Source organism: Pinus tabuliformis, chromosome 8 (assembly GCF_031772625.1).
Source record: "Pinus tabuliformis cultivar Carrire ecotype Pingquan chromosome 8, CPIR1, whole genome shotgun sequence".
Classification (NCBI taxonomy): domain Eukaryota; kingdom Viridiplantae; phylum Streptophyta; class Pinopsida; order Pinales; family Pinaceae; genus Pinus; species Pinus tabuliformis.
In genome coordinates, this window is record NC_142294.1 from 430,796,950 (window position 1) to 430,809,609 (window position 12,660).

Consider the following 12,660-nt stretch of genomic DNA (forward strand, 5'->3'; position numbering starts at 1 on the left):
TATTCTAACGCAGTTTCATATTAATTCACATTAATATTTTAATTTACTTAGGGACTCCATTAAAAATATGAATTATTTTAATATCTCCCAAACTGTTTAGAATCTGCCCAAACCCTTTCTGGGTATTGGAGATCTCGTGTGCCCTAACGTCTCCACCAAATTTCATGTCTAGAGCACATCCGATACTACCCCAAATCAACAATGGATGAATGATGTATATACCAATATGAATGATGAATATGGATTATTGTATTTCATTATTTAATTCAAGTATGCATGGATCAATATATTTATGCTTTCATTATTGAATACGAATTTGAATTATATATATATATATATATATATATATAATAAAAAAAGATTGTATACCCCGACATATCTGTGTCCCCCATAAATTTCCCTAAAATTTGAGGTACTCCCACACGTCCCCCCTTTGCATCTCCCCACACTCGCATCCCCCCATCCTGGAGTCTTGGTGTAACATTGGAATAAAGTTGTCATATCCCTCTCTCTCCCTCTATGCTTTTCCTTGCCTCCCTATCAGCTCACATTCATATACTTTGAATTTGCTGAACAAAACACTTCTCTTCTTTCATAGTCAGCCTTAAAATATGTAATTTATGCAAAAATTAACACTATGACTTTGCTGAAAAAGCAGTGAAGCACAATCTTGCATAACAACTCTTTTGACTGATCCAGTAGGTGCTTTTTCAACGCTTATTTTGTTCTCAAGATCCATTTTCTGTTGTATTTCCACATATCTTCTCCTTTTGTTGACTAAACTTGTACCTTGTTGTTTTGCAGTGTTCACAGCTTACATATGGGGAGCGTATGTCCTCAAAGAGCCCTTGAAAAATCACTCTTTATCAATCTTGGCTTTAGTAGTTATGGCATTAGGAATGATAGGAGTTGGATTTGCAGTTTCTGAGAAAACGGTCTTTCAGTCTTTGCTTGATATTTTGCTCAAGCTAAATCCATGCTCTACTAAAATTAAGGATTGCTCACAGCTTAGCTGCATAGATGCCCAAGATTCTTCAGAAGCTTTGATAACATGTGAGACCACAAACAACTGTAGAGTTGAGGAGGAATATGCTGATCAAAAGTATGAAAAGCAAAACAAACTTGTAAAAGGTGCACTTTGTGCAATTCTTGTGGGAACTCTGAATGGAAGCTTCATGGTCCCTCTCAAATATGCGCACAAGGTAATTTTTCATTTTGTATCTAAGGGTATGCTATACCTGCAGCTTTACTGCAAATTTCAAAGTTTGTCCAAGGTCAGTCACTGTGATATTTAGCAGTAAACTGCAAGCGAATTCGCTAAGATATATCAAGCTTGTATATGAGTATACTATGCCTGTAACATTGTTATTGTTATTGTTTGTTTGTTGAAGTTCGGTCACAGTTGAGTTTCTGTCACCAAGTCAAGTCCAATATTAGTGTCCAGTTTGATGCTAAGGAGCCTGCATTTGACTGTGAGGGTGATCTGACTTCATTTGTATGTGCTAATATTTATCATCAAACTCATCGACATTTCAGTTTACTTTTCTTTCTCAGATTAACTTTTCTCCTTCGTATCTCCACTTTCTCTTCTATAAATATACAAATTAAGATGTTTGTTGTTTCTTTTCATTGTCATCTAGGTTCCATAATGCTTCCAGTAGTCACATTCCACTTGCAGTTTACTTTCCTTTCTGAGATTCCCTTTTCTTCTCATATCTCCACTCTCTCTTTCATAGACCCAAATTAACATGTTTGTCCTTTCTTCTCATTGTCATATAGGTTCCATAATACTTTCAGAAGTCACATTTCTTGTGAAAATCGATTAGGAAGGACCTTTACCACCCACTAAACCCTTGCAGATGTTTATTTTCTCTGTTATTACAAGAACAATCCAAACCTTATTTTGTTCCCTGGAAATCATTACTAGTGCAAAGTCTCTGACCATTAAAATTAGTTTCTTAAACTGGTTTCTAAACCTGAATGTATTATTGTCTTATATCAGGTTAGCTGAGATTCACTTGTAGCTGCATCTGTCACAGGATATTGGAATTTATTCTCAAATAGCTGTAATCATTCCTAATCCAACCACCTAGATGATTTAAAATGTAGCGAGAGGGTCAGGTACTACAGTATAATCATGTGCTATTATAAAGTTCCCAATCTCTTGTTGGTCAAAACCAATGTTACTTGGGAGTGGGAGCGGAAGCGGGAGCGGGAGTGACCATTTTCAGAAGCTCCCGGTTTGGGAGCGAATCCCGGAGCGATTTTTTAAAAATATATATATTTTTTATATTTTTTAATTTTTGATACATATATGTCAACAAAAACATGTAGAATGATGAATTAGATATAAAAAACATAAAAAAGCATAGATTGAACCATATAACAACAATCATCTAGAAGTTATAATCTTCATCAACCACGTCCGCAAGTTAGTAACATAGTAACATACAACATATTGAGTCTCATGATTCATCAATCTTAAAGTTTCAAGCTTTCAAAATTCAATATATAATATTTATCATCATTGATCACCAAAGTTGTACTTGTAAGCTAAGTGTAACCATTACAACAAATAATATCTAACATGAAATGAAATGTTATAAAATGAAATGAAATGAAACAACTTTCAACTTTCATGAAGCATCATATTCATAATTCATTACTAATGAGTTATAATTGCCAACTTCAAACTTAAATTGTCATATATTGTTTAAAAAAATATCATAATAAATATGAAAGAGTCAATAGTTATAAAAGCTACTAGAAACTAGAAAAGAGAAGTAAATCTATTATCTATTTCCTATGCTTGGGCCTCTTGCCACCATGAGAAATGTCTAATTTTTTAGTCTTGTTGCAAAATCAGGATCTTTGTCATTAATATCACCCTCCAAGCATTAATATCCAGAGGTATCTTTGTCATTACCTTTGTATCTATATAGGGATCTTTGTCATTAATATCACCCTCTAAGCACTAACATAAGATAGAAAAAGCATAGCATGTCAAGTCAAGATTTTTTTTGAGTGATGCGTACATTTTTAGAAGGGTCATGATAGAGGAGTTCGACAACCAATGTCACTAACATCAAGGTACATAGAGGGATTGGTACTCTTGATTAAATATGAGTTCCATACCCTAATACATGACAAAATTCAATGGAAACATTGCAATCCCCCAATCCTGAAATCCTGAAAAACTGATAAGTCTGCTGGATTTTGAATGAAATCTAAAATTCTACTTTCTCCATATGAAATCCAATGAGGACGAAACCACTCTCAAACATCCTGAGTCATTTCATGGTAATGTTAAAAATTTAAGTAAAAGGATGAAAATGAAAATTAAAGAACATGTCACTTTTACTTTAAGAATTTAACATTACCATGAATAGCATATCAATACTAGGGCCTAGACTTGATCATTAAGTTGCCCCACTCAAAAACTATTTGTTTCTTTCAAAAAAAATTGCATTTCGAACATTACTACAAAAAAAAAAAATGCAAAAAAGGCAAAACGCTCCCGAAAACGCTCCCGAAAAGGCAGGGAGCGAAATTTTTTTTAGGGAGCGCGCTCCCGAAATTGCTCCCTTTTCGGGAGCGATTTCGGGAGCGCGCTCCCGACCCGCTCCCGAGTCGCTCCCGCCCGGAGCGTGGATCGGGAGCGGGAGCGAGGGGGGGGGGGGCGCTCCCCCGCAACACTGGTCAAAACACCTTACCAATCGATAGAGAACTGAAATTGTATGTTTGATATATGGATTGTCTGCCAACATTGCGCTTTTGTTGTTGAGGCTGTTACCTCCCAAACTTACACTTAAAATGTTATAGAGCTTTATAACCAAGTGCATCTCTAGGGGAACTTAGGAAAATTGCTGAATGTTACCATAGTAGTGCTTCCTCTCACTTTAGGTTGGTTCTTTTCCGGCATAAGGGGAGCATCCTAGGAAAGATAGTTTAAGATTTTCTTTGAAGTAGATGGGTGAAAAACTGGACTAGTGTCAATCCCAGTGTTGTGAAAATCGCGATTTAATGAAAAAATCTTGATTTTTTCCTTTGCCGATCAAATCGCGATTTTTATACGAAAAAATCGCCGGTATTTTTTTTTGCCGATTTTTACTGAAAAAATCGCGATAAAAACGAAAAAATCGCGATAAAAACTTAAAAAATCGTCGGGGGTCGCGACAGCATAGTTTTATAATGTTTTTTTGGGGTTTTCATGCAATTTTTTTTGAAAGAAACAAATAATTTTTGAGTGGGGCAGCTTAATGATCAAGTCTAGGCCCTAGTATGGATATGCTATTCATGGTAATGTTTAAGAAGTGACATTCTCCTTAATCTTCATTTTCATCGTTTTACTTAAATTTTTAACATTACCATGAAATGACTCAGGATGTTTGAGAGTGGTTCCAGCCTCATTGGATTTCATATGGAGAAAGTAGAATTTTAGATTTCATTTAAAATCCAACAGACTTATCAGTTTTTCAGGATTTCAGGATTGGGAGATTGTAATGTTTCCAGGTGACACCACCTACCCGGGCTACCCCTGCCACTAGTAGAGGACGTGGTCTACCTCCTATAGCTCCTACTTCTAGTTCTTCAACTTCTAGAGCACATCAGACTCCACTGCCATCTCCACCAGCACAGGCACCAGCATCTACATCTAGAGGGAAAGGGAAAGCTGTGGCATTTTTTCACAAGAGGGGCAGAGGAAATCAATAGGATTAGACTTTCATTTTATTGTATATGACATTATGACATGATAAGATACATTATCATATTTTTTGTCGATATTTTGAGGCTGAGTTGGGACTCAGGAGTCAGGACTTACTATTCAGGACATGATTCAATGTTATGTGTGATTTTAGCGCTAGAAATGATATTAAACATCTTATATATTAGTTTTTTTATCATATTTATGTGTCAATGTATTTATTTTATGTCGTAGATGGTTTAGATATTAAAAAAATTGAAAAAAAATGAAAAAAATGAATATTTTTGTACCAAACGATTTTTTCCTGATTTTTTCATGATTTTTCCAATTTTTTCCGATTTGTTCCCCGTGCCGATTTAATCCCGATCACGATTTTCACAACATTGGTCAATCCATTTGGGCATGGGAGTCAAGATCAAATCTAGAGGGTTCAAATGGTATGGATGGAGGTGGAATTAGGTTGTTGGTAATATGCTTCAATCAACCACATGGACTTCTTAGTGTGCAAAAATTAACGAGAAGGCCCGTCTAAAGGTGTACCTCTTTTTTCAATTACAAATCAACAATAGTAGCGTGCAACCATGAACAATAAATAGATAGCAGAAGCCTCTAACAACACAGAAGTGACAGCAGCAAACCAAGCATGTAACAATGATTTCACCTTAGCCTTGTTCCTTCTTCTTAGAGAAGATTTTTTTTGATTTGTGGTAGCATGGGATGTGTTCTAGCCATGAAAATTGGTGGAAGGCTAAAGTACATGAGATCTCCAAGACCCAAAAATGGTTTGGACAGATTGTACCCGGTTTGTGAGATATTAAAATAATGAATATTTTTAATGGAGTTCCTACGTCTGAACTTAGGAAAAATAAAATATTAATGGGTATTAATATAAAACTAGGTTAGAAGGTTCCAAAAGTTATGGATCAAGCCACATCTAATCTTAGCCGTTGATTAGAGATTTAATCTCGGCTGTTGAAGGACCAACGAGAAAAGTATAAGAGGAGGCTTGAGGGTCAGTTGGAAGATACACCAGAGTGATCAGTCATTCGATTTGCTAGAGCGAGGTTGCTAAGCAAAGTCGAATAAGTTATCAACAGCGAGGGGTAGTGAGCACTGGGTAGAGAGGCAATGACTGTGCCAAGAGACCAGCGTAGAAGCAGAGAGTGAGAGGCAGCGGCCAGTTCAAGCCACACAGAGCCTAACAAAGACAACGCAAAGGCCAGAGGAACTGCGTCATCCACACGGAGGCTGCAGGAGTGATGTAGGGGGGTCCTAGAGGCTGCGTAGTGCCTCAGAGGGCTGACGCAGAGAGGTTTGAGGCTGACGCAGAGGCCAGAAGGGCCAACGCAGAGAGGTTTGAGGCTAACGCAAAGGCCAGAAGGGCCAACGCAGAGCTTCAGAGACGTTGAAGAGGGTTTCATGGGACAGGTTTTCTGAATACTTGTTTTCGAATAAAGAGGTATTGTTGTCGTTTATTTTTTTCTCTGTCAAGTGAGCTGGTTAGGCACTCAATTGTACTCAAGGAAATATTGCATAATAATAAACTCTCAGAATAGCTTCACTGATTTTCCCGCATTGGGTTTTTCCGGGGACATTTGTCCAAAAATAACGGTGTCAGTTATGTGTTTGTTTTCTTTCAACTGATGATCTGTAGATGTTGTGACTGTATTTTCTTTATTTCAGTATTTAAATGTTTTAAATAACTTGTTCAGAATTTACAAGTAGAAGAAATAAACCAGTAGAATACAGATTAATTTTCTAACGGATAAACTTAGAAAACTCATCATGGTATCAAAGTATGGTTTCAGATCACAGGAAAGCTGAAGGCATCAGTTGAGCAGAGCATTTGCAGCAGATTCAGCTGTCTTGAGTGACAGAACTGATCCTTGCAGAAAGCAACAGAGGGAGGGTTGACGCAAAGGCACTGCATCATCAGTCTAGGCTTGAGAGAGGCCAACTCAGAGGCTGAGGAGGGCAGAAACAGGCTCACGTAGAGGCCAGGAGGGTTGACGTAGTTGGTTGAAGGAGTTGTTTTGTCGATGTTGGGATTGCTCAGAGCTAGTAGGCTCAATTCTTCAGTTGCTGGGGCGAAGGAAACTGTGGGAAGTTTGTAGGAGCGAAGCTGGTGGGGTACTGTGGTCAAAACAGTACCTAACAGGGCAAAACCAAGGTAGAGGGAGTTGTTGTCGAGGCAGATTTCTAGCCAAGGAATCCGGATCAGTGTTGCAGTTGCACAGACAATCGGAGAGGGGCAACTTAATGGTTGGCAGAAGGATTTCTAGTAGGGAAATCGGGACTCATAGGGAGTCCAAAAGAGAACTTCCAGATGGGAAGTAGAGAGACTTGGAGGAGTCGAATCGAGAACTTCCAGACGGGAAGTAGAGAGACTCAGCAGGAGTCGAACCGAGGACTTCTAGGAAGGAAGTAGAGAGACTCGGAGGAGTCGACAGATAAGAGCAGAGAGATGGCCGTGGATGGGCTGAGGGATTAGGATAGGCTGGACGAAGCGTCCAACTTTGTCGTCTGAAAGACCAGGATCCTGTCCATTCTAGACAGACATCGCATCAAGGGCTTCGCCTTGAGAGTAGTGGCTATCCCTGTTTGCCCAGTAGCTAATGAAAGGTACGAGGAGGCAATGTCTAAGGCAAAATGCATCATCCTTGATGGAGTCAAGGATCATGTGGTCCAACATATTACCGAGAAGGACACGATAAAGGAAATGTGGGATACCTTGAAGACGTTTACCAACATACTTCTGTGCAGAGGAAGATGGTACTTGAGAATCAACTACGGTCATACCAAATGTAGAAGGGAGCGCAGATAGATCTCTTCCTCAGTCGGTTGAAGGAGATCTGGGACTGACTCCCATAGGGGCCACGCCGGATTAGGAGTTGATGGTAAGAATTGCACTAAACGCAGTTTCCGAGGAGTGGGAGACATTTGTCCAAAGCATACTGAGAAGGGCGAATCTTCCACATTGGGAAGAATTGTGGGCGGCTCTTCGTCAAGAAGAGATCAGACGGCTGACCAAGACGGGAATTAGCAGCAAAGGACTCTGGATAAAGAAGGAAGAGGAAGAGGATGCAGCTCTGGCATATGTGAGAAAGAAGGAGAAGAGGAAGAAGAAGGGCCTCTCCAAGGTCAAGTGCTTCCTCTGTGGGGAACTGGGTCATTATGCGAACCAAGTGTCCAAGGAAGAAGAACAAGGGAGAGGCTTCTGACTCTAATGCTACGCCAGCGAAGGCGAAGAAAGAAGTCCATGAGGATGATGATTGTGCCATGAGTGCTCATGTACCTCTACAGAAGAGGTGGGGAGACATCGCGCTGTAGTTAGGAGGACTACAGGCGATGAGGGGGCAGGATCCTTGAGGTACCCAACCTCTTGGCTATACCTTGCTAAGGGAGCCCCGAAGAGGAGTAGCAGGACTAGCGGATGTCGGTAGAGACGGATGCGGATGAAGCGGCAACGACTGCTATAGTGCAGGAGTCCCCGGGCAATGCGAGGCTAGCAGGGTACAACAGTGTGAGAGGCACGGGAGTGTTGCACCAGTGCAGGATGGCAGAGGGGTGTGCAACGGTGCGAGATGCAGGGAGTTGTTGCAGTAACACAGAGGTCAGTAGAGGGAGAACTTGTTAGCGGCAGAGTGAACTTCAGCATCGAGAGTGTTTCTAGCTTGACAGGGATGTCAGAAGTTGGGTGGATCAGTTACTTACTTCTCAGTAATTGAGTTGTAGTGTAGTAGCAGTATGTAGTAGCACAATGCGACATGATGAGAGGGGGATGCAGTGTTGGGAGGATGGACCAGCAGCAACACGGATGCAGAGGGAGTTGCCATACGGATGCAACAGTGGCAGTGGGAGGGCCATTGGCAGCATTACAGGATGCAGGAGTGCAAAGGATGTTGGGTGGGGAGGCCTAGCATCAGCACAGGTACCAGTGCCAGATAACCAGAGTGATGCTCAGTGAGGAGTATTACTAGAGCACAGTCCTCGCTAAGAGGGAGTGTTGATTTGTGGTAGCATCGGATGTGCTCTAGCCATGAAAATTGGTGGAGAGGCTAAAACATATGAGATCTCCAAGACCCAGAAATGGTTTGGACAGATTGTACCTGGTTTGGGAGATATTAAAATAATTAATATTTTTAATGGAGTCCCTAATTCTAAACTTACGAAAAATAAAATATTAATGGGTATTAATATAAAACTGTGTTAGAAGGTTCCAAAAGTCATGGATCAAGCCAAATCTAATCTTAGCCGTTGATTAGAGATTTAATCTCGGCCGTTGAAGGACCAACGAGAAAAGTATAAGAGGAGGCTTGAGGGTCAGTTGGAAGATACACCAGAGTGATCAATCATTCGATTTGCTAGAGCAGGGTTGCTAAGCAAAGTCGAATAAGTGATTAGCAGCGAGGGGCAATGAGTACTGGGCAGAGAGGTAGAGACTGTGCCAAGAGACCAACGCAGAAGTAGAGAGCGAGAGGCAACAGCCAATTCAGGCCATGCAGAGCCCAGTAGAGACAATGCAGAGGCCAGAGGGACTGCGTCATCCACGCAGAGGTTGTAGGAGTGACGCAGAGGGTCCCAGGGGCTGTGCAATGCCTCAGAGGGCTGATGCAAAGAGGTTTGAGGCTGACGTAGGGCAGCAGGAGGCTGACGCAGAGGCCAGAAGGGCCATCGCAGAGCTTTAGAGAAGCTGGAGAGGGTTTCGTGGGACAAGTTTTCTAAATACCTGTTTTCGAATAGAGAGGTATTGCTGCCGTGTATTTTTTTTCTCTGTTGGGTGAGCGTGTTAGGCACCTAGTTGTACTCAAGGAAATACTGCATAATAATAAACCCTTAGAATAGCTACACCGGTTTTCCCGCATTGGGTTTTTCCGGGGACATTTGTCCAAAAATAACGGTGTCAGTTATGTGTTTGTTTTCTTTCCACTGATGATCTGTAGATGTTGTGACTGTATTTTGTTTATTTCAGTATTTAAATGTTTTAAATAACTTGTTCAGAATTTACAAGTAGAAGAAATAAACCAGCAGAATACATATTAATTTTCTAATGGATAGACTTAGAAAATTCAACAAATTTCGCTTCTTCAAAAGACCATCACACTAGATTTACAAAAGAAACCCCAACAATTAAATTCAACCATGAAAATATAAAAGAAGATGAATCTCACATAGAAAATGCCCTCAAACTTCCTTTCTCTAGCTAGATAATTACTTGTGATGTTTCTTGTTTCTTATTAGCTTCTTTTATGTTCTTTCTTTTAAATTTTTGATCAAGCAACTATCTAACCAAAAGCATGAAGATCAATGACACAAGATGTAGGCACACAACTAGGGCAAAACCCCTCTTTGAGGGGAAAATCTAGTCAAACTTCTTCAATAGTAGAACCAAGTCAAATGAGACAACCAAGACCATTTTGACCAAGACCAAGACCTCCCTCCATCCATCAAGTCAGCCTTTTATGAAGATAATTCAAACTTCCAAACACAAATATGCTCCTTAGAAACAAGTCAACAAGGTCTTCCTTAGCTCTGTAATTGTTCCAATGCAGACTTGACCCTGCAATTGTACTGCTTCATTCCTGACTGCAACTTCACTGCTCAATCACAGATTCAGTCCTGCAATTTCACTGTTCCATCACTGTACCTTTAGCCCCTACAATTTCGCTGCCCCTGTTGCAGACATCTTCACACATGTGGCAGAATTTCAGTTTCTCCTTTTTGTGATCTTCATGTGTGTAATGAGTCCTTCCTTTCTTTAATAGACTATTCACATCCTTTCTTTGACTATCCAGTTGCAGATCCAAACTTTCTTATATAGTGGTTTGAAGCTACACTTTGAGGCCGACATGAATGACTGAAGAGGTTGACTTGAAAGGAGGCAAAGCCGATTTGATGGAGGAGGGACAAGACATACTTTTGACATAAAGTATTTTTCTTTCTATGATATAATGAGCCCTGTTGTCGCGCAGATTGACACGACAACGCTCAGACCGGGGGCTGTCACTCTGATCCCCGATCCCTCCGTTTAAGCCTGTTTCCCGCGGCTAAGGGGGGTAGTCCCTGTGAGATGATGAGGCCAACTGTCGACCAGTTGGTTGGGAAACACGAGATACGATATAAAAAGGGCTCGATGGATTTGATTAAATTAGCAGACCAGTGCCTTAAGAGATAGTTATTAAAATGATTACTTGTTAAATGATATAAAAAGATGGACCATGAACAGCAATCATCTATCATCAGCTAAAACACAATGCTCTTAGAATGACAAAAACGATATCCAGCAGCTAAAAATTTGAAAAGATGAATACTTTAAATCACCACGAGAATCATAAACCATCAACCAGATATCAATTTCGCATCTCGGCTTGAAAAACTTTAGACCTCAGCAATAAAGATATAACGTGAAAGCTCCTGAGACTAAAAATAATTTCCCACAAAATTTTTATTTTTTCAAAATTTTTTTTTTTTTTATCTTTTTCAATTTTTTTTATTTTTTTTCAATATTATGGAAATTAAAAATCTAAAAATTAAAATTAAAACTAAATTAACTTTAAAACTAAAAAATAAAAAAAACTTTTTACTATTTTTATATTTTATATATATATATATATTTTTTTTTATTTAAAAAAAAATCTAACCATAAAAAAAAGTTAAAAATTAAAATATGTACAAAACTTAAATTACTAAAAAAAATTAAATTTGAAATCTAATTAAAATCTATTAAATCTAAACTAAATGAAAATCTAAACAAAAAAAACCTATATAAAAATATACATATCCTAAAACTAAAATTAATCTAAATCGAAATTCTAAAACTAAATCTTAAACAAAACAAAGCCTCAACGCATTTCATTTACTTTTTGATTTTTTATAAAAAACTCACATAAACGAAACCTACGTTAATTAAAAGATTGAAACTTAATTTGAAAAACTATAAACTGGAATGAAATAAACGTATGCCGCAAAACACTGGCTCTGTCACGATCTACGCAGGTAAAACGATAAATCCGAAGACGTAACCCTTGAATGCTCTCACGCCTAAAACCCAAAACGAAAATGCAGGCAGGGGACAAGAATTCGATTTAAACCCACCATAACCACGTACCTGCAGAAGCTGGAACGAAGACGCGTAAATTAAAAAAACGATTCCTCAGATGCACGCAGTAAATCGCATCTGGAAATGGCTCTTCCTTGAAGCAATCCGGCTTTGTGTCAACAGGTTCTATGGCGATGACTAGCAGCGAATCTGGCGTGTTTTGGATTGGTGCCCACGATGAAACCAGCTATACGCTTTGACTCCCAGATGCTTGACGGCAGAAGCTCTCTCAATGGTAGAGGTTTGCAATGTATAAATGCAGGTTGGACGACGGATCTTTATGCTGTTGACTGCGTGATGGATTGTTATGCGGTTTCCAGCTCTCGATGCAGGGTTTTCCAGCTCTCGTTGCAGGGTTTTTCGATTTTCAAGCTTCAGCAGCAAACCAAAGAATGCCTTTCGTTGAAATCTGTTGCTTATGCACAGTGCGACGGCGTGTTACCCTTGATGGCAGTCCTGCAATTGCCAAAAAGACAAAACCCTAATGAAAACTGTATATATAAAAAAAAAAAATTTGAAACCCTAGATCAGCTAATTTAATGTACAGATTTAGCCCCTTCACAGCCAGATTTAACAATAAGAACAGGAAAATTTTAAAGAGAAGAAATTTCAGATTGTCACTGTGAAAAAACTTCAGAAATTTTCTCATGCAGATCAGAAAAATAAAACCGAATGATAGACCCAGGATCAAATCCACTGGGCTCAGCAGAAAATGCTTGTGGGAGTTGGCTGGTTCAGCCGAGAACTTCCCCTAACGCCCACCAAATCTTCTTCAGCAAGGGTTTTTCTGCACAGCTCAGAAACAACCATCAGTAAAGAGGGCAAGAATGCTGCTAGATCTCAGGAAGTAATGGAG

The 12,660-nt window shown here is 39.4% G+C and overlaps 1 protein-coding gene across 11 annotated transcripts in view; it reads left to right on the top strand.

The window, feature by feature from the left end:
- LOC149235884 (uncharacterized) overlaps positions 1-12,660 on the top strand; it is a 363,269-nt gene that overhangs the window by 157,610 nt on the left and 192,999 nt on the right. For all 11 annotated transcript variants that reach the window (XM_089372269.1, XM_089372272.1, XM_089372264.1 and 8 more), the window contains one exon: positions 805-1,202. In XM_089372269.1, coding sequence (XP_089228395.1) covers positions 805-1,202 — 398 coding nt within the window. The remainder of the gene's footprint in view (positions 1-804; positions 1,203-12,660) is intronic.